This window comes from Zootoca vivipara, chromosome 1 (genome assembly GCF_965207765.1).
Source record: "Zootoca vivipara chromosome 1, rZooViv2.hap1.1, whole genome shotgun sequence".
Lineage (NCBI taxonomy): Eukaryota > Metazoa > Chordata > Lepidosauria > Squamata > Lacertidae > Zootoca > Zootoca vivipara.
In genome coordinates this window covers 47,671,754-47,696,009 of record NC_142582.1, presented here as the reverse complement: position 1 = coordinate 47,696,009, position 24,256 = coordinate 47,671,754, and the positions used below count along the sequence as shown (strand labels likewise).

General features: G+C 41.0%; 1 protein-coding gene across 2 annotated transcripts; it reads left to right on the top strand.

Moving 5' to 3' along the window:
- CYP27C1 (cytochrome P450 family 27 subfamily C member 1) lies at positions 1-23,733 on the top strand. 2 transcript variants are annotated; one of them, XM_035128326.3, is made up of 10 exons: positions 1,144-1,237; positions 4,389-4,489; positions 7,650-7,840; positions 9,507-9,706; positions 11,099-11,308; positions 12,417-12,580; positions 14,759-14,925; positions 18,015-18,093; positions 19,909-20,112; positions 22,044-23,733. In XM_035128326.3, exons 2-10 carry the CDS (start codon positions 4,445-4,447, stop codon positions 22,161-22,163), a joined length of 1,380 nt encoding a protein of 459 aa, XP_034984217.1. In that variant the 5' UTR covers positions 1,144-1,237; positions 4,389-4,444; the 3' UTR covers positions 22,164-23,733. The 2 variants fall into 2 exon arrangements, with proteins under 2 accessions (XP_034984207.1, XP_034984217.1); XM_035128316.3 differs by lacking the exons at positions 1,144-1,237; positions 4,389-4,489 and adding an exon at positions 1-507.
- Positions 23,734-24,256: the final 523 nt, after the last annotated feature.

Genomic DNA, 24,256 nt, shown 5'->3' with positions numbered 1-24,256 from the left:
CAGGGGAGGGACCCTTTAATAATGGTCTGTGTGCACTGATGCTCAGGCAGCGAAGAGTTTGGGGAAGAAGCACTGCTGGACGAGAAATCCCACAGAGGAGCTGCGACTCAATGAAAGGCGGCAGCCCCTGAAGTGCAGCAGACAGAGAAAATGTCTCTCCTCGCCAAGGTCTTGAGAAGGGACTGCAGGCAGGTGCTCGAGCCTCGCCGGAGCTGCGTTGGCGGCGTGGCTTTTGCCACCAGGCTTCACCAGCTGCCCAAACTTTCAGGCAGCCCGTTCCTGGAGGGGCAGAAGGAGGCAGCTGCGAGAGCGGAGGACAAAGACGACGACGACGACGAGATGGGGGCAGCTTCGGACCGTGGAGGCCGGGGGCTCCTCCTCGACGCCTGCCAGCATCCGAGCCACCAGAGAGTGAGGAGCCTGAGGGAAATGCCCGGACCCAAGACCTTCTCCAATCTGGTCGAGTTATTCTGGAAGGATGGCTTCAGCCGCATTCACGAGATCCAGGTACCATTGAGCGGAAGGGAATCCGTGGCAGGAGGCGGTCGACGAAATTGGGCAACAAAAGAGCGAGTAAACCACGGTTGTGAGACTGGAAGATTTCACACGCATCTCTCTCCCCTCGCAGGGCTCCCTTGTCGTCTGATTGTGAAGCAAGGAGGGCAGTTTTCTTGTGTGTGTGTGACCCTTCAGAAAATGAAATCAGTTTTGTGTTATTTCCCCAAGACTTAGCCTTGCTTTGTTTTCCAGAGGAGTATATGAACCCTATTGTAAAATATCGGGTTGCAGATACAACCTAGAGAGATTGTAGGAGGGTGTGCGCGCGTGTCCTTTTTTATAGGCTATATACGGTATAAAAAACGGTCTGATAACTTTACCGACAAGTCAGAAAATAGGTGGCAGAAAATATAACTAGCTGGTATTTAAATAGTTTTGAAGTCTGAAGCGTGACTTCTGAGGTGGTTTTTTTTTTTTTTTTTTGTGGCAGATGCGCTCCGAGGGGACTGAAAAGAACGTGAAAGGAGGTGTTGCGGGGAAATGTCTGAGCTCGAGACTTTGGTCAAGGCTATTTGCTTGACGCGCGTGACGCAACCTCGTGCGTCCTATGTGTGTCCGTGAGGTCACCGCTCCCGTTCGCGGAGCTAACGAGGGAGTTCCGGGGTCGCAGGGCTGAAACCCGCACCTTTCTCCTCAGCTCTAGCGGCGAGAGACCATTTTGTCGCCTTCGTTTACACAGGTCTCCGGGAAAGGGGGGACGTTTAGTATGTATGCACATTATAGATAGATAGATAGATAGATAGATAGATAGATAGATAGATATGGTTCGGTTGACGGGAAAGAGAGAGAGAAAGAGAGGGGGGGGGAGAGAAGCAGCAGCATGAGCTGCCGGCGAGAAAGTTGTACAAGCGTCTCCTTAGCTGGAGGCGGGCGCTTTAAAACCCTCCCCGTTTCCCGGCGAACTTCCTTCCTTCCTTCTTTCCCTCTCCCTCGCTCCCCATTGAAAGAGAGCGCGAAACAGTGGCGATTGGAGGAGACGCAGGGAGGCCACGGCTCCTCCTCGTTCAGCTCCCCGGTGCCCTAATGCCCACGGCGCCGCGTGGGTGACGAGGCCTCTTCCTCCCGCGCCAAAAGGCGCCACTCCTCCGTTCGCCGCCCCATATGCTGGCAGGGAGATGAGCACCACGTGACGTGGGGTTGAGGAGGGTGGTGGGACTAGCAGTTGTCTGTTTTCCAGCTTGAACGGGTTTTTTTGGGGGGGGGGGGAAGGCAGGGTGATTTTGAAGAGAGGCAATACTAAGATCTCTCCCCGCCCCCCGCTTATGGTTAGCGCTTGGCTGCTAATTTGCCCACATCTGGTTATGTGCTCAGCTCCCTCCCCCCACCCCCGGTCGCATAACAGGAGGGTTGCTATGGAGCCAGGAGTATTAATAATAATAATTTAATGTTGTGATGCATTTCTTAACTCCTGTCTGCCCTCACATTTCCCTGTGAGCACTAAGATCCACTGAGAGCACCCTCTTAAATATATTAGCGGGATATATCCTATCTTATCTTTCATTAGCAAGGGAATATGAAAGGACCTCTCAGCAGTTACTCACAACTACCAAACTTCCCAGTATGCAATATTTGATGGTCAAGGTAGTAACAATAGTGTGTGTGTAAGTGTGTAAGTAAACCTTTTTGGTCATTTTAAAACCTCATGAGGCCAACCTCCGGAAGAAAATAAAGCAGTCCCACACCGGTCCCTGGGATGGAAGGCTCAGCGAAGCAGATGTAAAACGTTAGCGCTGTCAAGTGCCAGGAACAGCATGGATGGCAAATTCACCAAGTCCTTCGGGGCGGGGGTGCAAAATGTGTTTTTGTGTGGTGTCCCATTAGAGACCTGGATATAACAGGCCCATAGCTACCCAGAAAAGTTCAGCTGATTGACCACTGTGGATACTGTATAGTGGTAGTAGATAAGTAAGATTTTCACATCACCATCACTGCCACAAAAGAACGGAAGCTCTAGTCTGTGTTTGGTCATCCCTACCTCTTCATTGCCTTAAACTCTTCAGAATATTAGGGATCAAACCTGAAGAGACAGGGCGGAATTGGCAACAATGGGGACTCTTTTTAAGAAAAGAAACTGAAGGGTCACAGCTTGGGAGGGAAGGAATAACCTTCCTGTCCCCAGCGCACTACAATTCCACCTCGATAGCTGTAATTATTTCGATAAAAACAAGAAGCCTAGCTGCTATTACGCATTAAGCATAATGTGCAGCCTGACCACGAACTGTGGCATGTAGGATAGTGTGTCTAGGAACAATAGTGTCAACTGACCATACTGTCTCCTTGCTTTAGAAGTTGACTAGTACTTCAGTGGGACAAAGTAAAATAAAAAAAATCCTTCAGTAGCACCTTAAAGACCAACTAAGTTTTTATTTTGGTATGAGCTTTCGTGTTCATGCACACTTCTTCAGATACCTGAAGTGGGACAGCTTGCAATATTTATTTGAAGGAAATTCCCTGGAAAGCAGTCAAGAAACTGTAACCATTAGCCTTTATATAGGCAGATTATCCTAACTACTACTACAGTCTCCCAAGAAGGGTGTATTCACTATAAAGCTACGGTAATCACCAGGTTAGGATTTATCATTGTTGTTGTAACTACATTTCCCATGTATTGATCTCCAGTGTCCTGTCCAGTACAAATCCAGTGATTTGTAGTATAAGTAGGTTCTGATCCGTACCAATAATAGCCCACTCATGCCATTAGGTCATGAGCTGCACTAAAGAGTTCTCAGCATGAATATCAAGATTATTTCACATACACTTAATGAAGAACAGCATCAAACATCACTGAAAGAGGGTCCAGTTTCCATAAGCATACTATTGTTATTTGACAATTGTTCCAAATCATCAGCAAGGCCTCAGCACTTGGTATGATTGCTGTATATTACCTCCAAGTTCAGAGGAAACATGGCTCTGAAAACTAGTAGCTGCTGTGCCCTCAGCTCCTGCCTGTGGGCTTCACAAAGGCACCTGCATGTTAGATTCCTCATATCACCCATCCATTTATTGAAAATATTAACATAAAAGCAACCCTTTCACAATGTTGGTTGCACAATAGAAAGGGGATAGCTGATTAAATAATTAACTCAAGCGGTCTGTTTCAATTGTACATCCATGTAGGGAAATAAACTATTTACAATACATTGGAAGCTACAGGAAGTGGTAGCAAGCAAGTAGGCCTACACGACTCAGACTGTAGAACTGTGTAGCTTTCTTGTTCAAGGGTTTTATGCAAACCACCACACTTATGCAACTCTCTAAAAGAATTAATAAAACTCTGTTAAGAACATAAGTGAATAGAAAAGAAAATAATAATCTGAAACCTTTGAGCAATCACAGCAGCTACTTAAAATATGCCGTCTGACATGCAGAATGTTCCATGCATCACCATATGTGAAAGTGGGGGAGGGAGTTGAGTGGTTTTACAATGAAGGTTCTGTTTGTCAGTAACCTGACTCCAACATTAAGCCAGGCCACAACATCTATGCCTAGCTCTGCTTTGGTTAAAGAGAAACATCTTTCCTTTAGAAGAGCTATAGCTATGCAATGTGTTCTCTGCATTGTTAAGCAAGAAAGCAGATAATGATTTTCCCACCCTCCCAAAATCTGTATATTTGCATGTGAAGTGGTATGTGGCATTAGCAGGGGGGGAACATAAATTATAAACAGTGTTTTAATGATTGAACAAAGATTAAATGCTTGTATGACATTGGGGAGCGCAGTGAGCAGGCAATATTTCACAGCGCAGCATTTAAACGTCATTGGGATTATTAGGAGGTTTTTTTAATTAATTGCCAGATTTAGATTTTCTGTTTTGTTTCGTTTTGGTGAAGAAAGCCCTTCTCTGCAGCACTACTGAGGCCATAGCAGATTGGATCCCTAAATTCTCATGAGAGCAGAACTCTCACAGAATACTCCAGCTAGCACAAGCCGGGTAATGTGATTTTCACTTATTCTGTTCTTTTTCTGCAGCCCTCTGTGCTCTCTGAAAATATGGCTTGGAGGTCTGGGGACCTCCAGGAACAACATGGGAGGGGAAAAAAGGAACAGATGAAAATCACCTCCTTTCCTTTTGCCTGCAGCAGCCTTCCTTGGATGAGAGTTCTTTTCATTCATAGAAGGGCAGTTTAGGATCCAAGCCGTAGTTCTTGAATGCTGAGCATAATTTCCAAATGAATCCCAGAATACTCAAGCACAACTTTAGTTTTTCTTTCTTTAAATAGACTTCGTTGCTCAGTTTTGAAATAAAGTGGTTCAATCACAATTTATTTAATGAAGTATAATCTATCATCTTTATGTAATACAATCTGCTAGGGAAGGCACTTTTTTCATTCTTCATAGTTCAAATGTTTTTCACCAGCTCTTCTTTCATAATTGTCCTCCTGTTGTCTCCAGCTGGCAGAGATTCATTGCTATATGAATAAGCCTCCTTCCCTCTAAAATTATATAGAATTTTGCAATGTATTTAAAAGATTAAAGCTGCTGTAAAGTGGGGACATTTAAGGGCACATATTCCCCCCCCCGGCAATCAGTATATAGACCATAAATAGATTTTTCCAAGAAATGGGAAAACCAAAAGTATTGCAGAAGAAAGAACTAAACAAAAATGGAATATTTTGCTTACTAATATGGCTGTTCCTAGAAACAAAAAGCAACCCTCAACCCACTTGTCTGTGATAGTTACCAACCAACTGCTAATGTTTTCTTGGAAAGGAGATTGAAATGGTTGTGGTGGATGACCTGTAGCCATTCTTGGATGAAGCTATTTTCATCCCATTTCAGTCTGGGTTCAGATCTGGATTTGGGACTGAATTGGCTTTGTTTGCCCTGATGTACGACCTTCATTGAGAGAAGGGGAGTATGCTCTTGCTTCTTCTGCTTGATCTCTCAGCAGCTTTTGATACCACTGACCACAGTAGCCTTCTGGACTGGTTTTGTGGCATGTTGTTAGTAGATCCTATACTGCTGCAGTGTTAGTACCAGAGAGTAGCTTTGGAGGAGTGGTGTTTGCCCCTTTGGAATTTGTACTCAATGCTCTTTAATATCTATATGAAGGTGTCGGGATTAGGAGCAAAGTGTTACCAGTATGCTGAAGACGAATATTTCTATTCCTTTCTTAGATCTGAGTCAGGAGTACAGGCTCTGCACAGAGCGCAGTGCTAGGCGGGTTGAGGGCCAATAAACCTAAGTGGTGTATGCATGTGGGGAAGGAAGTATATTCTCACAGTGGGACTTCCCCCATCTCTTCCCACATGGCCCCAAACCTGTTCTGTGATTCTTCCCCAGCCTTCCAGAGCATAGCACGGAGGGAGGTGGGAGTTCCACTGCATGAGCAGACCTCATTCTGAGCACACAACAACTTAGTTGATTCCCTCTTTTAGTTTAAAACCTGGCAGTGTGGAAGCCCTGTGGGTGAGTGGTTTCTGTATCTGGGAGACAGGTCAGCTACCATACCTTGTTCTAGGTGGGGTTGCATTCTCTCTGAAGGAATATCTGTATAGTCTCCTGTGTCACCTGAGGAGCATGTGGCCTTGGTGGGTAGGAATGCCTTGTGTCAGCTTTAGTTGATTAGACAGCTATGGCTTTTCCTGGCCTAAGAAAAGAAGCTTGCCTGCTGTGGTCCTGGCACTGGCAACCTGAAGACTGGATTAATGAAATGCGTTTAATGTGGGGCTTCCTTTAAGCTTAGTCCAGAAACTGCAGCTGGAGCAGAATATTGCAGATAGGTTGTTGACTGGGACAGGCAGTCAGCACCATATAGCACCTGTCCTGGGGGTGCTGCTCTGGCTGCCAACATGCTACAGAGCTCACTTCAATGTTTTCTTTTTAGCCCTAAACAATTTGAGACCAGGTTACCTAAGGGACTGTTTCTCTTCATATATCTCTGCCTGGAAACAGCACTATTCAGTTCTGTATGCCCCAGAGGTGTGCTTAGCATACACTAGAAACTGGGCTTTTGCAGTTGCAGCTCCAGCCCTCTGGAATAAGCTACATTTTGAAACACCTAGCATTCTGATATTTAGACAGCCAGTAATGATATTTTTATTTAAGAAGACTTTCATTTACCCTGCCATTTTATGGAATAATAACTGTATAATTGTATTACTGGCTTTATAGACTTCCATTTACAGTGGTACCTTCGGTTCTAGAACGCCGAAAGCCTGGAAGTAAATGTTTCCGTTTTTGAACATTTTTTGGAACCCGAACGTGCAACACAGCTTCTGCTGAATGCAAGAAGCTCTTGCAACCAATGGAAAGCCGCTCTTCGGTTTTTGAATGTTTCAGAAGCTGAACCGGTTTCCGAAATGGATTCTGTTCGAGACCCGAGGTACCACTGTATAAAGTTCTTAATCTTTCATGTTTTATACTTCATCTTCCTTTATTGTACACTGCTTTGTTAACTTTTTATTATAAAGTAAAATAAATAAAATGTCACTTCAAATCATTAAAAATGTGGGCAAAGTTCCATTTCAGGTTTGTTGGAATTTCTTAACACACTGTTCGTATTCCAATCCTAACACACTGTAAAAATTATTCAGACACATCTAATGTTGATTATGTCAAACTCTTATAATGTTTATAATATAACTTACATAAAATGAATAAATATATATTGTTTGCATGCTCTAACAGTACATTCTCCTGAACTCTGATAAACATATTTGGCCACTGGGGGGGGGGGTAAAAAGAGAGCATTTTCATAAGCTTCACAACTGGGCAAAACAGAAAGCACACCTGATCTTATACTTCAAGTTCTTGAAATTATGTAGAATGCCTGTAGTGATCATATTGCTGAAGTTTTTAATTCCCTGGGTTACAATACAGATTTGTCCATGACAGAACTTGTAATGTTGCATTTTGAAGAGGGAACCATGCCCTGGGGCAATTCTTGGGCTCAGATTAAAATCAGATTAAAACCCATTTTGCTTTGACTCCTTGAACTCTGCAACAGCAGCTTTTCAGGTGCCAGGGAATCTGGGAAACCAGGCTATAATGTAGTTCATTATTTCTAACTGAATAGCCATATGATTATATTTTTTCTTGCTGGTAAGAATGAATAATGTATTCATCTGAAATTTACTTTTCATTCATAGCAGAAGCACGTTCGGGAATATGGAAAAATTTTCAAGTCTCATTTTGGTCCCAAACTAGTTGTATCCATTGCAGATCGAGGCATGGTTGCTCAGGTTCTTCGGGAAGAAGGATCCGCGCCACAACGAGCTGACATGGATTCCTGGCAGGAATACAGGGATCTACGGGGGAGAGCTACAGGACTTATATCTGCGTGAGTGGAATGGTATTTTTTGGCATTATGTTGCCAAACAATGTTTATATCTTTGGGTTCGCACAAAAGACACTGATGATACATTATAAACTGTTTTTGATTAATGCGTTTCTTGAAAGAATGTGCTTGTAACATGATGCATGTAACCTATGGGGATGAGTGTTGGCAAATGCCCTTAGGGAACATTCAGAGTAATTATTGATGCAATGTGCTTATTCCAAAGAAAGCCAATCCCTTTATGACCCACAGACATTCTTCTGCTTTTATCACATGATAACATTGCAGCAGCTAAGTGCTTTATGTAGTAAGAACTAGACGGTACATTAGTAAAGGTTAGCAACATCTCAATGGAGTGTCCAGTGATGGAATGTTCCATTTCCTCCATAGTTAAATGTGTGACAATGTTGGTCAAATTCAAAAAATTTATTGGAATGTTAGTCATTCTCAGAGTAAACCCATAACTTAAGTCCATCAACGTCAATGGATCTATTCGGTGTTTAACTACCGTAACACAGAATGTCACCCATTTTTAATATGCAGTCGAACAAACCCCACTGTTATATATATTTAAAGTCCACTGAAGTGAATTACATTTAATTTGAAATGGCATGGCACAATTGAGAAAGCGAACATTTAATAATTAGACTTAAAGTATGATATCCACTTGTATCATCTTGCTTGCAGCATTTTGCTTGCTTAACAGACTTCTGCTTGTGTAAATGGGGCTTACTGATCCTCTCCTTCCTATTGCAGCCACCCACATACCCCAAGGGCACAGTGGGGAGAAGGAGAAGTTTGAGCTCCATCAGGTCCACTAGCTTAACATCAGATCTCCCCTCAATATACTTAAGAATATAAGGAAGCTAGCAAGGACTAGATGCATTTCATGGAAGCGGGGGACAAACTCTGATCAAATTGGTATGAATAGTATGGGTCACATTCTTCTCAAAACTTCTAATTAATTTACATGTGAGTTGTTATGATGCCCCATTGCCTAGTTTGATATATATTAATAACAAAATTCAGCAGCACTGATCCAGATATATTCCATTATACACAAAGATCTCCTATGTTCAAACAACAGTGCTAGGCACCTTTTTGGAGGAGGGGGAAATGGGGAGGCAGCTGGACTTACCAGTAATTGTATCCTAACTGATCTGATCAGTCTACACAGTTTCACCTCACCTCTAGGGTGGCCTCTTATAAATCAGAAAAAAAACTCAACACAAGAGGACAAAAGAAGACACAGGTTTGCATATGCTAATGCACAAACACACATTTAGAAACAAGTAATACAACCTAAATGGAAATATAATCTCAATATAGCAGCGACAACTGAGACCAGGTGAACTGTTTGCCTATTCAGCCTGCTATTCAAGTTGATGGGCAACTTCAAGGGCACTGCTATCTCCTTTTATGGTTATTTATCTTGAAACTGGACTAGGACCAGTTTGTAAAATATGTAATATATAACCAGTAAGGCAATGTGCTATCTGCTTCTTGTTGAATCTAAATGATTGAATAACCAGCACACAAATATTATTCCTGCAACAACACTCTCAAGAGTAGACACATTTGGTTATGGCTTTCTAATGAGACATGTTCTCTTTTTTACTTATTGACATAAATAATTCTTTAGATTGTTTTAAACTGTTATTTCTTCCAGAGAAGGGGAACAGTGGCTAAAAATGAGGCGTGTACTAAGGCAAAAAATGGTAAAACCCAAAGATGTTGCCATTTTCTCAGGAGGAGTTAATGAAGTTATTGCAGATTTAATTAAGAGAATCCACATTCTCAGAAATCAAGAAGAAGATGGGGAAACAGTGACAAATGTTAACAACCTTTTTTTCAAGTATTCATTGGAAGGTGAGATTGATCATTCATTATTAGAAATTATTGGAAGATGTGGCTGTGTTGGTGTTTCATCAACCATTATTGTTTATTATTATTATTATTATTATTATTATCATCATCAACAACTACAACAACAACAACAACTACTACTACTACTACTACTACTACTGTAACTGCTCTTGCATTACTCAAGTTGGCAAAGGGAACACACTTATATTCAACACAAAGGTACAATGTCTGGATAAGCAGTATTCAGCTATTAAGAAGAACAGTATAATTGTCTCGCAATACATTCCACAGTACATCAGGAGTAGTTGACTTTTCTTGCCTGCAAAGTGCACATGTGTTGTTGGACGGCTGCTCACAGACTGCATGCCTGTGGGCATGGACACCAGTGGATGGAGCTGGTGTCATTAACAGGCATACACTGGTCCACATATATTGCTCATCTCTGCTGCAGATGGATAAAGTTGCACTGTACATTATTCCTCTTCAGTGTAACGTAGTGCATTATTCAGTGTTTGCACCATTACACCATATGCTATGTGTATGTTGCCTTACTCCACAAAAAAATGCTGTGTATAAATCGGGGACGGATTTAGGTTTCATGAGGCCCTAAGCTACTGAAGGTAATGGGGCCCTTTATATGTCCAGCTGTCCTTTGTCAACAACAAATTGTCACTGTTTTTGTGTTGAATATATGCTATGAGGTAATTTATGAACCTAATAGGCATCTAAAGCCATTTGCATATAACAAAATATGTATTTTATCAAAGTAATTATTGAACTGAAATACAGTTAAGAAGAAGTACAGTCGTACATCGGGTTACAGCTGCTTCAGGTTGCGTCTTTTCGGGTTGCGCTCCATGCCGAACCTGGAAGTACCAGAACAGGTTACTGCTGGGTTTCGGCGTGTGTGTGCATGCGCACAAATGCTAAATTGTGCTTTGCGCATGCGCACAAACGCTAAATTGTGCTTTGCACATGCGCAGAGGTACCGAATCACAACCCGTGTGTGTGCAGACGCAGAACACTACAGGCTGTGAGCGTGCCTCCCGCATGGATCATGTTCGCAACCCAAGCATCCACTGTATATTAATAGTGAAATACATTTTTTTCCTTTACATTTTTTTGGAGGCCCCAAGAGAGTGGGGCCCTAATCTATAGCTTGTTTAGCTTATCTGTAATTTAGCACTGGTGTAAATGTACAGACAATATTATAGCCATGCAACTTAATCCCATGTGTGTTGAGACAATGGGCCTCCCTCCCAAATATGTGCATAGGACTGGGCCTTTGGTTCTTGTTGTGGGTGTGGGTGGGTGTTTGTTAGCTTGCTTTAGTTCTGCACCTTGAATTACTTTGGAAAGGAAAAGAATAAATCCAAAGGTATTTTTATTCTATAGGAGTGGCAACTATTCTGTATGAGTGCCGCCTGGGGTGCTTGGAAAACCAGATCCCCCAGAAGACTGTGGAATACATTGAAGCTTTGGAGTTGATGTTCAGTAGTTTCAAGACTACCATGTATGCAGGAGCCATCCCCAAATGGCTTCGTCCAATTATTCCAAAACCTTGGAGAGAATTCTGTAGATCATGGGATGGACTCTTCAGATTTAGTAAGTTTTTTAAAAAAATCATTTTGGTTTCATATGTTTGCAGTTACTTGGAGGGCAATGTTTTCCTCTTCCTCAATAAATGTAGCAAGGCATTATTGCAGTTCAGGGATGTATTCCAGTAAGGCAGAAGCAGCCAGGGAAGGTGCAGAGCAGGGCCTGTGAGGGACGTGGCATGAGAAAAGGGTGTGTGCCCCAGGGAGAGGCCAGACAGAGAGACCTAGAGGGCTGCATTTGGACCTTGGAGGTGAAGTTCACCACACCTGCTTTAGACCATTCCACAGTGGTTGGCACTGTGGGTTAAACCACAGAGCCTAGGACTTGTCGATCAGAAGATCGGTGGTTTGAATCCCCGTGACGGAGTGAGCTCCTGTAGCTTGGTCCCTGCTCCTGCCAACCTAGCAGTTCGAAAGCATGTCAAAGTGCAAGTAGATAAATAGGTACATGCAAGTTATAAATAGGTAAGTGCAAGTAGATAAATAGATACGTTTACCTTCCCGCTCCGGCGGGAAGGTAAACGGCGTTTCCGTGCGCTGCTCTGGTTCGTCAGCGTACAGTTTCCAGGTCATGTGGTGAGCTTTGTCATGCTGTCCACATGACCTGGAAGCTGTACACCGGCTCCCTTGGCCAATAAAGCGAGATGAGCGCCACAACCCAAGAGTCGGTCACGACTGGACCTAATGGTCAGGGGTCCCTTCACCTTTACCATCTTCCAAACTATGGTTTGGAGACTTTAGAGGAACATCTCAACTGGGCCTGACTTCTCATTGCACCTTACCTAGAAAGCAAAAAGAAAAGAAGATCTCATATTTCAGCTGCGGCCAGGCCGCTTCCCCCACTTTGAGTGTAATTTGCTGTATAACAGAATTTATGTGGGGCTGTAGTTATGTGCTTTGCCCAGTAGATCACTTTGCTTAGCAGAGCTAGGGCAGTTTTCTAACAAGCAATGCATAGTGAGCTTAAAAAAACCCCCAGCACACAACTCTAAACCTGTTATGAAAGCCCTGTGTTGGTTGCTGTCACCAAATGACAAAAGAGAAATAACAGTTTGAGAAATGAAATCTCACTGATTAACAAATGCATTCCCCCTTTGTCTTTCTTCATTGCAAAGCTCAAATTCATGTCGACAATAAATTACATGATATAAAGTCCCTTTTGGACCAGGGGAAAGAGGTAGATGGTGGACTTCTCACAACTCTGCTTAATAGTAAAGAACTTACAGTGGAAGAAATCTATGCCAATATGACTGAGATGCTTTTGGCAGGAGTTGATACAGTAAGTTTACTGCTATGACTGTTGTTGTTATTGCATTATCACTATAATTGCTGTTATTGTTGTTCAGTGGACATTTCCTAAATTCCTTATGAGAGAGCGGGGGAGGGGGAGAAAGAGAATCAGGACTGTTTTAGTTTCTCCCTTGCCTGAGTTTCAATCCAGGGTGACAATGGGATCAGGATTCATATTAAGCCTTCCAATGTGTTGCCTAAGCCTAGAGGCTCACCTTGGCTCAAAGCAGGGCTGGCCCTGACTGGTCCATTTATCTCAAGACAGAATACCTTTAAACCTGCAAGCTACAACCTCCTTTTAGGCCTATTAAATTGGATTAATTCGGTTTGATTTGTAACAATTTGGAAAAACAATAAAAAAATATGGCAAAAAACAAACCTGCTTTTAGGCAACCAAGGAGAAATAAATATGGAATTGTTTTCCTTCCTATGGAATACAGTATAAACAACATTTCATGTTTCGATTGTTGCAGCAGCAAATGATGTAGTGGGGCTGCACCACCCATCTGACCTTCGCTTGTCTGAGTCACTGCAACATGTTGGAACGGAGAGAAGGAGGGGTGTGGTGGTGGCGAGGTCAATCCAGTGCTCCCTCCCACTGGATTTGCACTGTGCTGTCATAATTGCCACTGTGCCCCCCCTTCTCCATCCTGGTATGTTGTAGTGATGGGAGGTGCAGTCCCACCATGTCACCCGCTGTTGCATTGTTCTCTAATATTAGACTTACCTCAGACACATAAATAAATTCTATAAATCTGTAAAGCTATAGCTGTGGTCTGAGGAGCAGCAAACCAGTCTGCTTCTGCCTGCATATATGTAAAACAAATACCATTATCAGAGTTTCTCTAAGAAAGATGGCAAGGCAAAAGTGAGAGTGTTGTTATGTAATTTCATGGTATTTCATGCCAACTCAAGGCATTTGGGTGCCTGAAGCCTGAAGCAAAGGGTGAGAACTTCCACCCTCCCATTCCCATTCCATGTAGAAAAGCTCAGCAGACCATTGAATCTTATTTCAACATCCTCCACTGCATCTTAAGGGCAGTGGCTTTCGTGGGTGCAGGATAGGTTGCATAACACCCACACCCACACTCACAGCTCTCTCCATTCCCTGCCCTTCAATACTTGCCACCTGAGGCAGCTGCCTTACTCTGCCTCATGGTAGGGCCGGCCCTTGGTAAGGGTGAGCTGATGTTATTTTACCTTATGTTACAGATTTGAACTATAATACTCTCCCCAGCAAAATCTATGGAAGTATGATTAAGATAACATTTAACATAAATAATTTGCTTTAATTAAAACTAATTCCACACCCGAATTTAGTAGGTTCTGATTTTAAGCCTGAAGGGTGGAAACCTTGAGGACCTTAGAATAAAACAAAGTGTATCAATTATATATATATATGTTCTATACATGCATTTCTACTTTTAGTTTTGAAGCAAGCTCTTTTATAGAACCTGAATTGGCAATGTTTTGTGCTTTCAGAGCATTTGTCTTAATTTATATCTCCCTCTGTAGCTAGTAATAACCAGATTATCATGATTCTGTATTGCGGTATATGAAAGGAAGTGTCTAAGACCTGGTCCCCCAGTACTATGATTTTAAATATAAAAGCAGCAGGCACAGAAAGGGGTTATTAAAGACTTTGAATAGAATAAGGCAGCTGCTACTGGGCTTCAAAGCACTTCAGTTATTTCAGCACAGTGCCAGTTTTGAAGAGGATGTGAAGGAGCTGGGAACCTGAGAGGAGACACTGTTTAGCTCACAGCAATTTCTTATGTGGTTAGGCACAGCTCCCAGCCTCTACTGAGAGAAGCTGTCCAGAGCTTTTTAGAAAAATGATAATGCAGAACATAATGAAAATAATGAAATGAGGGACTGAAGGCAGCGTAGCACAAAACTGGAAAGAGTGGAGTAATTGCTGCTTGCCCCCTCCTTCTCATGGTTATCATGGGAAGTCAGTCACTTCTGAGTTAAAGTGCATAGGATTGTGCTCTTCGGGTAAGAGCTTTTATAAAAATTAGCTGTTGTTATGAAGGACAATAATAATCATAATCTGTGTTTTGTTCAGGTTATAATAAGCCATTGGTTGAAAATGAAAAATGCTACTGCTTAGCAAATATTACTGAATGTTTTCCCTCCCATTGATACTGTCTCTTCCCTGCCCTAGACTTCATTCACTTTATCTTGGGCGACGTACCTGTTAGCAAAGCACCCGGAAGTGCAGCACTCCGTCTATAAAGAGATAGTCAATAACTTGGGGAAAGATAAAATCCCTGATGCACATGACGTCCCCAACTTACCAATGATCAGAGCCGTTCTCAAAGAAACTTTGAGGTAAGTGCAGAAAAACTAAGTTGACCATTAAACGTGTTTGTTCCTTTCTTGTTGTTTTGCGTCTTTGTTTTAGCTAAATTGCAATTGTGTTTTTAACACCCCCCATTTATTATTTGTATTAGGATATGTCTCACTATTCTCTGTAGTTTTAAATAGTGATTTATGGTTGCATCTCAATGCACATTTATAAAAGCAAGCAATGTTGAATTCAATTGGACTTTTTGCTGACTAAGCAGGCTTTGAATTGGGCTGTAGGTTTGCTACATTACAGAGTTCCTTTGGAGTTATATATTTGGAGTACTGTGCCAGTAGGTTCAAAAACTTGCTCCACTTGCAGCTTCACAAAGTTACAAAGTTGCCATAGTTTAAACTAAGTGATTTTTACATAATGTGCTCTTGTTTCAAGAGTCTGTTTGCATACTCCTCTCCTGTTCCCTATGATATGCAACAAGACAAGATTGGGAACTTCTACTCTATCTTTTCAACAAACCACTGTCTCCCTTATGTCTGAATGCAGGAAACTGTGGTATGTTCTAAGTGTGATTACCGGTAGTTAAAACAAACCAGTTTTAAACTAGTTTTTAAACTAGTTTGCTAGCCAATCACGTTTAGAAAAAAACCATACCGTAGCTTCCCAAAATTCAGATGTAATGGAAATGGTGGCTTTCTGTTTCTTGTGCATGGAGAGAAAACATATGAGCCTGAGGCTTATGCAGGCTCATGAATGCAACAGGAAACCATGGGTTCCCACTTCACCTGAATAAAATCTAGTCAGCTGCCTCAATGAAGATTACAAGGAAGGTATGGTGGAGAAAGACACTTTTTTAGTTAGTAAAGATAGTTGGTTGTATACTGTCTTCGAAGATAGACTTGTATGGCTAATAGTTATTGATAGACTATTCTCAATGAAGTTGGATAATTCTTTTTGAAAGACAGCTTATGCTAGTAACCAACATAGGATCAAGTGGCAATAGTGGACAAGTAAGATACAAAACTAACAAACAAGCATTTCTTAATTTGATTATGTTTTGCATGAGATGGAACTCCTCTCATGTTTTTCTGATCAGTTTGTGGTTTGTGAACAGAATAAAATAATTTTGTAAAATTCTCGCATACCTTCTCTAACAGCACAATCAGATGCACATTTACTTAGAAGTAAGTTCTATGGTGTTCAGTAGAGATTACTCCCTAGTAGGTGTGTTTAGGATTATAGCTGCTGTAATAATAATAATAATAATAATAATAATAATAATAATAATACTCCATCTCCTTCAGTATTTTAGACTGCCATCCTATGCACTAACCCCACTGAATATAGTGGGGTTTACTTATGCATAAACATGTCTAATTTTATATGGCATATTGCTCTTTTCTATATTTTCTCCAGCTTGACATTACTCTTACTGAGATTGGGTGAGATGACTGCATCATGGATTTTTAAAATGGCATTATGATACTTCCATTGAAGTGCAGTCCCTTTTCTAATATTGAGTTTATCTTCTTCATTGCTGTAGGACCCTGAGTTTTCTATGATACACCCAAGATCCTGTATGGTTTTAGCCAATCTAGATTCTATATATGAAACTAGGAATGTTTATCATTTTACTTCCATTGAATTTCATCTGTTACCCAATCACTTAGTTTGTGATAATAGTAGTTGCTGCTGTTGTTGCTGCTGTAGTTGCTGTTAGCATTAGTAGTGGTGTAGTATTACTTTATTACATTTACTTGGTGCTTACTACAAATTGACGTACAATTATAAAAGCAAATATAATACAAAATTTCAAATACATAAAAAGAACACTAATTAACTAAAAGCAACTGTCCATCCCCCTCTTTACTACTTTTTATCAGCCATGAAGGCCATGGGTTAAGAGCACATGGGGTTGTCCACACCAATCCACACACCTTGTTCATGTTCTCAAGCCATACCAACTGAAGCTCATCTGAAACAACAGAACCAGATAATGTTCTAAACACCTCTTGAGATTCACCTGCTATAATAGTGAAATCAATATCTTGGTGGATGCAGGCAACCCTATTCTCAAAATGCTTTGCAAACAAATTATAATGGGCCACCATTGGTTCCACCAACTTCTTAGAGTCAGAGTATAAAATGTCCTGCAGTATCTGGAAAAGGTCTACTGGATATAATAGTCCTGACTTCACTGCCACTGAGTAGGCTTAATAATGAGCCCTTATTTGGGTTCTAGTTTGGCTGCATTCAGTTGGAGGTTTCCTCTGTCTGTGTTCAAGTCATGTCCCAGCTTATATCATTGTCCTAAGCTCTGGTATATACCAAGGAGTCAGGCTGTATAAAGTGGGAGAGGGCATTGGGGTGTGTGTGATTGTGTCAATAGCCTGGGTCACCTGTTTATTCCACAGATCAAGGAGGACATGACAGGAGCACCAATCATATCAGCCAGAAAATACCCCAGAGCTGTCGGGAAATTAGTTGCATCCATGAGTCTCCAATAAGTTATAATAGTTCCCCTGCTTTTGCAGAGGTGAAAAGCTGCTGAAAGCCAAAATCTCAGGAGGAAGTGATCTGAGCATGACAAGCAACTGATTTTTACAACCCCTCATTTTCAAATCATCCTCTTTCTGCCCAGTCAGGAAGACTAGATCCGGAATATGGCCTTGCTACAGGCATGGGTGCGATGACATGCCCAACATGAGTTTAGAGCTCTTCACAATCTTTTTAAGATTTTGCCATCCTAAATAAATTGGTACTTTCTATGAACTTGGCTGCCTCACTGTTCAATTTGTTAAGAGGCATCAGTCTTGAAGCAGACTCCCTGTTTACTTGGCTACATTGTAAAAAAATAAAATAAAAAATGTTTATTCTTACCTTGTACTTCCAACAATTTAGCTAGTATTGGGGCCCTGTTCTATTATCCAATTAATGCTATTTTTATATAAAAAAGGTGCCATTGTTGAAGGCCTTTGTCAAAACCTTGTTAAAAATCAAAATACACAGTGTTTACTCACTGAATTCCTCTTATCTTCCCATTTGTGGACACCTTCAAATAATTCTAAAGAAATATAACATTACAGGCATTGAATATCTAATTTACACTTGTTTGTAGGTTATATCCAGTGTTACCAGGAAACGGTAGAATAACCCAGAAAGATATGGTTGTTGGAGGATACTTGATACCTAAAGGGGTGAGTTGTACAATGGCTTTGTGAAAGGAGTGGGGAAGGATGAAATCACAGATTTACTCTGTAGATACGTGAAACTGCCTTTGCTAAGAAATAAGCTATTTTGTGAAAGTCTGGTTTAATTTTAGGCATGTTCAGAGATGTTATTCAGGATCCCAAGCTCCTTTTCTTTTGCTGTGAGACCCAGATTTCCTTTGTAAAAACAAACAAACACAAAACTTCTTAAAAACAGAAGAAAATTCATTTGCTTACTGGACATCTGGGCACAGCCATACACCTTTTTGAATTTTCAGAGCCATCTATACACATGAATTAGAACATGCAAATTTATGTTGTGAGCATGTGCAGTGAGTACTTAAAGCACCTAGGAACACCCCTGGCCATGTGAGGTCATTAGCTTAAAACATAGGTGCCCAAAACATTCTAAAATTATACTGTATGGTATTTTTGACCTATTTGAGTGTAGGAACTGGTATCTTGAAATTGTACTTTTTGTATAATTACATGTCATTCTGCTCTCCACTGATAAAAGTTGGGTAAAACAGTGATATAAAGAATGGGAACAGGAGCTAGCTGATAGAGGACTTTTACCTTGTGGGTAATATGTATCAGGGGACATGGTACATGAGATGAGCTGCTTCAGTATTCCCCTTTGCCATGCTGTTGAATGGAGAAATTACTGGACATAAGAAGACTGGTGAACCATTCATTCTGACCACCCTTGGCCCACTTTCTTCCACAGTGCTGGTTGCTTTCACCCCCACCCCACTTGAATGGTATGCCAAAAGCAGGGTAAAGGTAAATGACCTGTGACAGTTAGGTCGAGTCGTGGACGACTCTGGTGTTGCGGCGCTCATCTCGCTTTACTGGCTGAGGTGAGGGAGCCGGCGTCCGTCCGCAGACAGCTTCCAGGTCATGTGGCCAGCATGACTAAGCTGCTTCTAGCGAAGCCAGAGCAGCGCACAGAAACACTGTTTACCTTCCCGCCGGAGCAGTACCTATTTATCTACTTGCATTTTAACGTGCTTTCGAACTGCTAGGTTGGCAGGAGCTGGCCCTGGGAGCGAACAACGGGAGCTCACCTCTTTGCAGGGGTTTGATCAGCAAGTCCAAGAGGCTCAGTGGTTTAGACCACAGCGCCACCCACATCCCAAAAGCAGGGTAGTGGTTTTTAAAAATGGATTTTGCCTTGAAGCTGCATTTGAGTCATGCATCCAACAACCCTCCCAATAAAAGTAGTTGATAATGCTGATGCAACTAACTGAAGCATCAAACACCTGGTTTTCTTTTATGTGAGAGGATGTCAAATTTAGTGTGGTGTGCTCCTTGAAGGGAACCACTTATTTGAGATTGCTTGGAGACACACACATAGTTATTTTGAGACACGCTCATGAAGCACACTAGTTACTTAAGGTAGACCTAATGAGCCACACTTTTTTTTTTCTAGGAGGAAGAATCTAGAGAGCATGGCAGCTTTTTGTGAAGTTAAAGAAGTATAGTTTTTAATGCAAACTTTTTATAAATGGATCAGTTCTGTTTTGTCAGATTTAGGCTGAAATCCTATACATATCGGTCAGCCGGTTTTATTGAACTTGGTGGGACTCACTTCTGAGTACACGTATATAGGGTTGCACTCTTAGCATCTTAACTTGTCCAATTTTTTAAAAAACTTTTAAAGCAATTGTATTGATCCTTGTGAATAATCTGAATTTATATTAAATGGCATAAAATGTATACAGTATTTAGGAAACTATAAGTAGTTCATTAACAGGCATTTTGGGGAATTATATATAAATATATGTTCATTTGTTTCATTAGACCCAGCTGGCACTCTGTCATTATGCTACATCATATCAGGAAGAGAATTTCCCATTAGCAAATGAGTTCCAGCCTGAGCGCTGGCTAAGGAAAAGCAATATGGACAGAGTGGATAATTTTGGTTCCATCCCCTTTGGTTATGGTATACGTAGTTGTATAGGAAAAAGAGTTGCTGAGCTTGAAATTCACCTTGCACTAATACAGGTAAGCAGGCTACTAAAGCACATCTCCTTGCTATATAAAATGTTTAAAATATGTGTGGTTTTGTATTTCAGAAATGCAGATTAATTCTCTGAACCAGCAATAGCTTTCTTTTCAGTGCGACTGCTTACATGTTTAAAGTTTAGCATATGTATAATTTTTTGCAAGGATTGGGGTCTATAAATGCAATGCCAATAAGTAACTTAGTTTGCAATCCTGTACCCTTTTACATGGGAGCAAGCCCCATCAAACTTAATAGGATTTACTTCTGAGTAGACACATAGTGGTTCACACTGTTAGACCCAATCCTCAAAGTACTCCACAGGTGCAAGTCACATGGGCCATTTGGCTGTAAGTGCCAGTATTGTTGAACTCAAAGTAAAAAAAGGCTATATATTTATGGTCCTAAGAGTGATTTGTAATAGCAAATAAGCTAGCTTTCCCAATTCTTAATTTGAATCATATAATGAAATCATTCACTTATCCAGTATATAATTTCTGATATTGTCCTTCCCCTAAGGCAGGGGTAAGGAACATGATCTAACTAGCAAACCAGATCCTGGCTGCCTCAACCCCATGTCAGTCATTTTGACAGGTTGGCAGGACCTTCAGACATAAAGCAGAACAAAAAATATTTTGTGGGTGTGGCTCAAACTGCAGCCACAGAGGAAGACCCTTTGCATGAATAGCTTCAATTCAAAATAGTCATGCAAATATATTTGGCTTTATACCAAGCCCCACTTTGGGGCTTGCTGTAAGTGTCAATCAGTTGATCAGCACTTATAGGTTAGTTGATCAGCACTTATAGGTTATCAGGTTATTCTAATTTTTATTATATCCCACCTTTTTTGGATAGGCATCAGCTATGCCATGGATTTCCCCACCATGCACTCCATACCACAGCTGATCTCAGCAGCCTTCCTATAAGTGCCAATCAGCTGTTTGGGGCCTATAGCAAGCTGGCTTTGGGCAGATAGTGGCTGTGCTAGGGAGTTCCCCCATAGCACAATCTTACAGTCCAATCCTGCAGTTGCCTATTGAGAAATAAACCACACTCTGCTTAGTGGGACTTACTGCTAGTGTGCATACTAATGTAGCCTTGTATTGAAATAAATCCAAAGCATGTTTACTCAGAAGTAAGCCCTGCTCAGTTCCATGGCATTTACTCTCAGGTACACACAGGACTGCAGCCTTAGTTCAGTCTTTGGACCTTCCAAAAACAACTGTTCACTGAGTGTTTATGAAAAACTCTTCCACTCTGTCCTGGCACACAAGGCTCTGAAGACTACAGCAAAGGGCCTAATAATTGGGCCCTTTCAGTAGCAGCTTATTTTCATACCCAGTGAAAAGGGGTTCTAGGGGTGAAAGCTGTTCAGAAGGCACACCATCTGATCCAATTACTCTGAGAAAGTCTCACTGTAGTAGTGTGCCCCAGAACTGTCAGTGCTCCACTTCAAGTGGACACCACATGGGGTCTCTGTAGTGCCCTAGGGTATTCTACCTGGATCAATGCCTCACCCCTCTGGTAGTTTGAGAATTTGAGTCGCCAATCAAACTGATTAGCAGTAGTTTCAAAGGAGAGAGCATACTTACACAATTCATAAATAAATTGCAGAACTTACTGCTACAAGAGGTGGTGATGATGACCATTGGATGAGAGAGCATTTTACAAAATAGGTATTCACAGAGAACAGCTGTTAGCCATAACAGGTAAATGGAAGCACGTGTTAAAGGGCAATGGATGCCAGTAGCTAGGCAATGAACAGTTTGAGATGGCTGCTTCACAAAAACACCTCTCTTGCCACTGTTGGGAATCAATAAGGCTCTTTCTGGATTCTGTCACAATGTAGGCTGTTAGGACTATCAACATTCTTGTTGCCTTTCTCATATCCAGTTTTTATTAATTCTAGTGTTCTGTTTTTCTCTCCTTCAAGCTGCTTCAAAATTTTGAAATAAAAATTTCTCCAAAAACTAAAACAACTTATGCCAAAACCCATGGACTATTGACTCCTGCAAACTCCATCAATGTGAAATTTGCTGACAGGAACTGGTAGCAGGACCTTCCGGAAGCTCCTCAGCCTGACCTCTGACTGAAAGGTGCATGATGGGATTCCTGTAATCAAGCTTTATGTGCCTCCCTAGAGGTTTATCGTTCTCCTGCTAAACAATTATATATGTTCATGCAAAACATCCTGCAAGTACAAATTAGAACCATTCCTCTTTATGCTGGGAATCCAGTTTGAGAGATATGGTAAAGGCAGCAGTTGTACCAGTTCAGTGTCATAGTCTTTAAGCCATTACCTTTGAGAAGAACTGAGATGTCCTCTGCAAAATTCTAGTAAATGATAGCCAAAATAGTAATCACTTTGTCACCTCTTCCAGCTGGGTTCCTATGACTAGGCCTGTGATAAAAAGGCAGCAATCTGTGATAGTTGATTATGAGATAACTGGTAACAGATTTACATCCTCAGGATATCTGCAATTATAACATGCATAAGATATAAACTCATTCTTAAAGATAAGTGTGACTGACTGCAGGAAAAACACTGATTAGTAATGTTTGTTTGTTTGCTCTCTTCGGTATCTTTTTAGGAACTCCCACTTTGACTTTGGTTAACTTTTTGATAGTTTTTGTGTATTAACTATAATGTACGAAAAAACTAGGATAATATTTTGAAATATGGAGACATTTTAAAGAAAATTATTAAACTTATAGGCAAACTTATAGATTCCAATGTTTGATTTTTATTCCATAAAAGCTTTTTAGAATAATATACAAAAGGAATATAAAATTTATGTAAATTTAAGCCAACAAGTCACAGAAATGGCAAAAAAATTTTTTATATCTGTCATTTTTAATTTTTTTTACAGTTATTACAAATATAGCTTTCATTTTAAATAAAAGCTTTACTTTAGTATCTTGGCATTTTTTTGTAATTGCACATTGTATTATCCTGCTTTTACATAAAACTTTATTATTTGTGTGGGCTACTGCCCTCTCTAGGACAGATAGATAAATTACATGGTGTTTATGTACTTGAAAAATGTGCACTTTGTAGTTGCTCATATAAGCAAGTTGCATAGCTAGTGGCAACCAGACAAGTTTATGTTTGAAACAGGATGGGAGGACAGCAATCTGACCGTTATGCAGAAAGCATTATTAAAGCAATTACTGTGTAGTGAAACCATTTTATACCTGCAGCTAAATGGTTGCGAGTAAGATTGAATAAGGATATGTACAAAATGGATGAAAGTTATTCACTTTGAAACATTTACATTAGATATTTCATTAGTTACTACCTTGACATTTACTAATCTCAGCTTCACATTAATTTTCCAAATGTGAATCTGTCCAACTATCTTGTGAAGCCCTTTCTCCATCTCTGGAGAAGTTCAGCAGAGAATCAAAACTTGTGTGCTCTCAATATTTAGGCTTGCTTTTGGCAAACTCTGAGAACTTGGTTATGTGGGGATCAAATAACTGATTCTCAGCTTGAATTCTTTATGGTACAGTAATTTGGACTGTTGCATTAGCTGTTATCAAAAGTCATAATATGTTTTTATGGTAATCTTTTGTAAGTTAACTTTTCATATGATATAAAAATAAAGAGAAACATTTTAATAGTTTTCTATCATTAATAAATACTTTTAGTTACTTTGATCATTCTCCCTACTTGTCCCTTAGCCATAATAAAGTAATTATATATCAGCCCTGGATTTTGTCTGAAATTGTTGCACTTGTCAGCAGCTTTAAAAACAAAAGACATCATAGGGCTATTCTGCCTCATGCCAGCAATCCAAACACATTTATTACAGCATAAGCTTTGTTGCCTACAGTCTATACCAGGCATCCCCAAACTTCGGCCCTCCAGATGTTTTGGACTACATTTCCCATCTTCCTCGACCACTGGTTCTGTTAGCTAGGGATCATGGGAGTTGTAGGCCAAAACATCTGGAGGGCCGCAGTTTGGGGATGCCTGGTCTATACAGTCTACTTCATCAGATTCAGAAAAGCTCTTCATAATAAATCATTCCCTCATGCCTGGGCTCTGAGATCTTCTCTAGGTCCCGCCTCCCTCAGCGGCATGCTTGGTGGGGACTCGAGAGAGGGCCTTCCCGGTGGTGGCTGCTCCCACACTTTGGAACT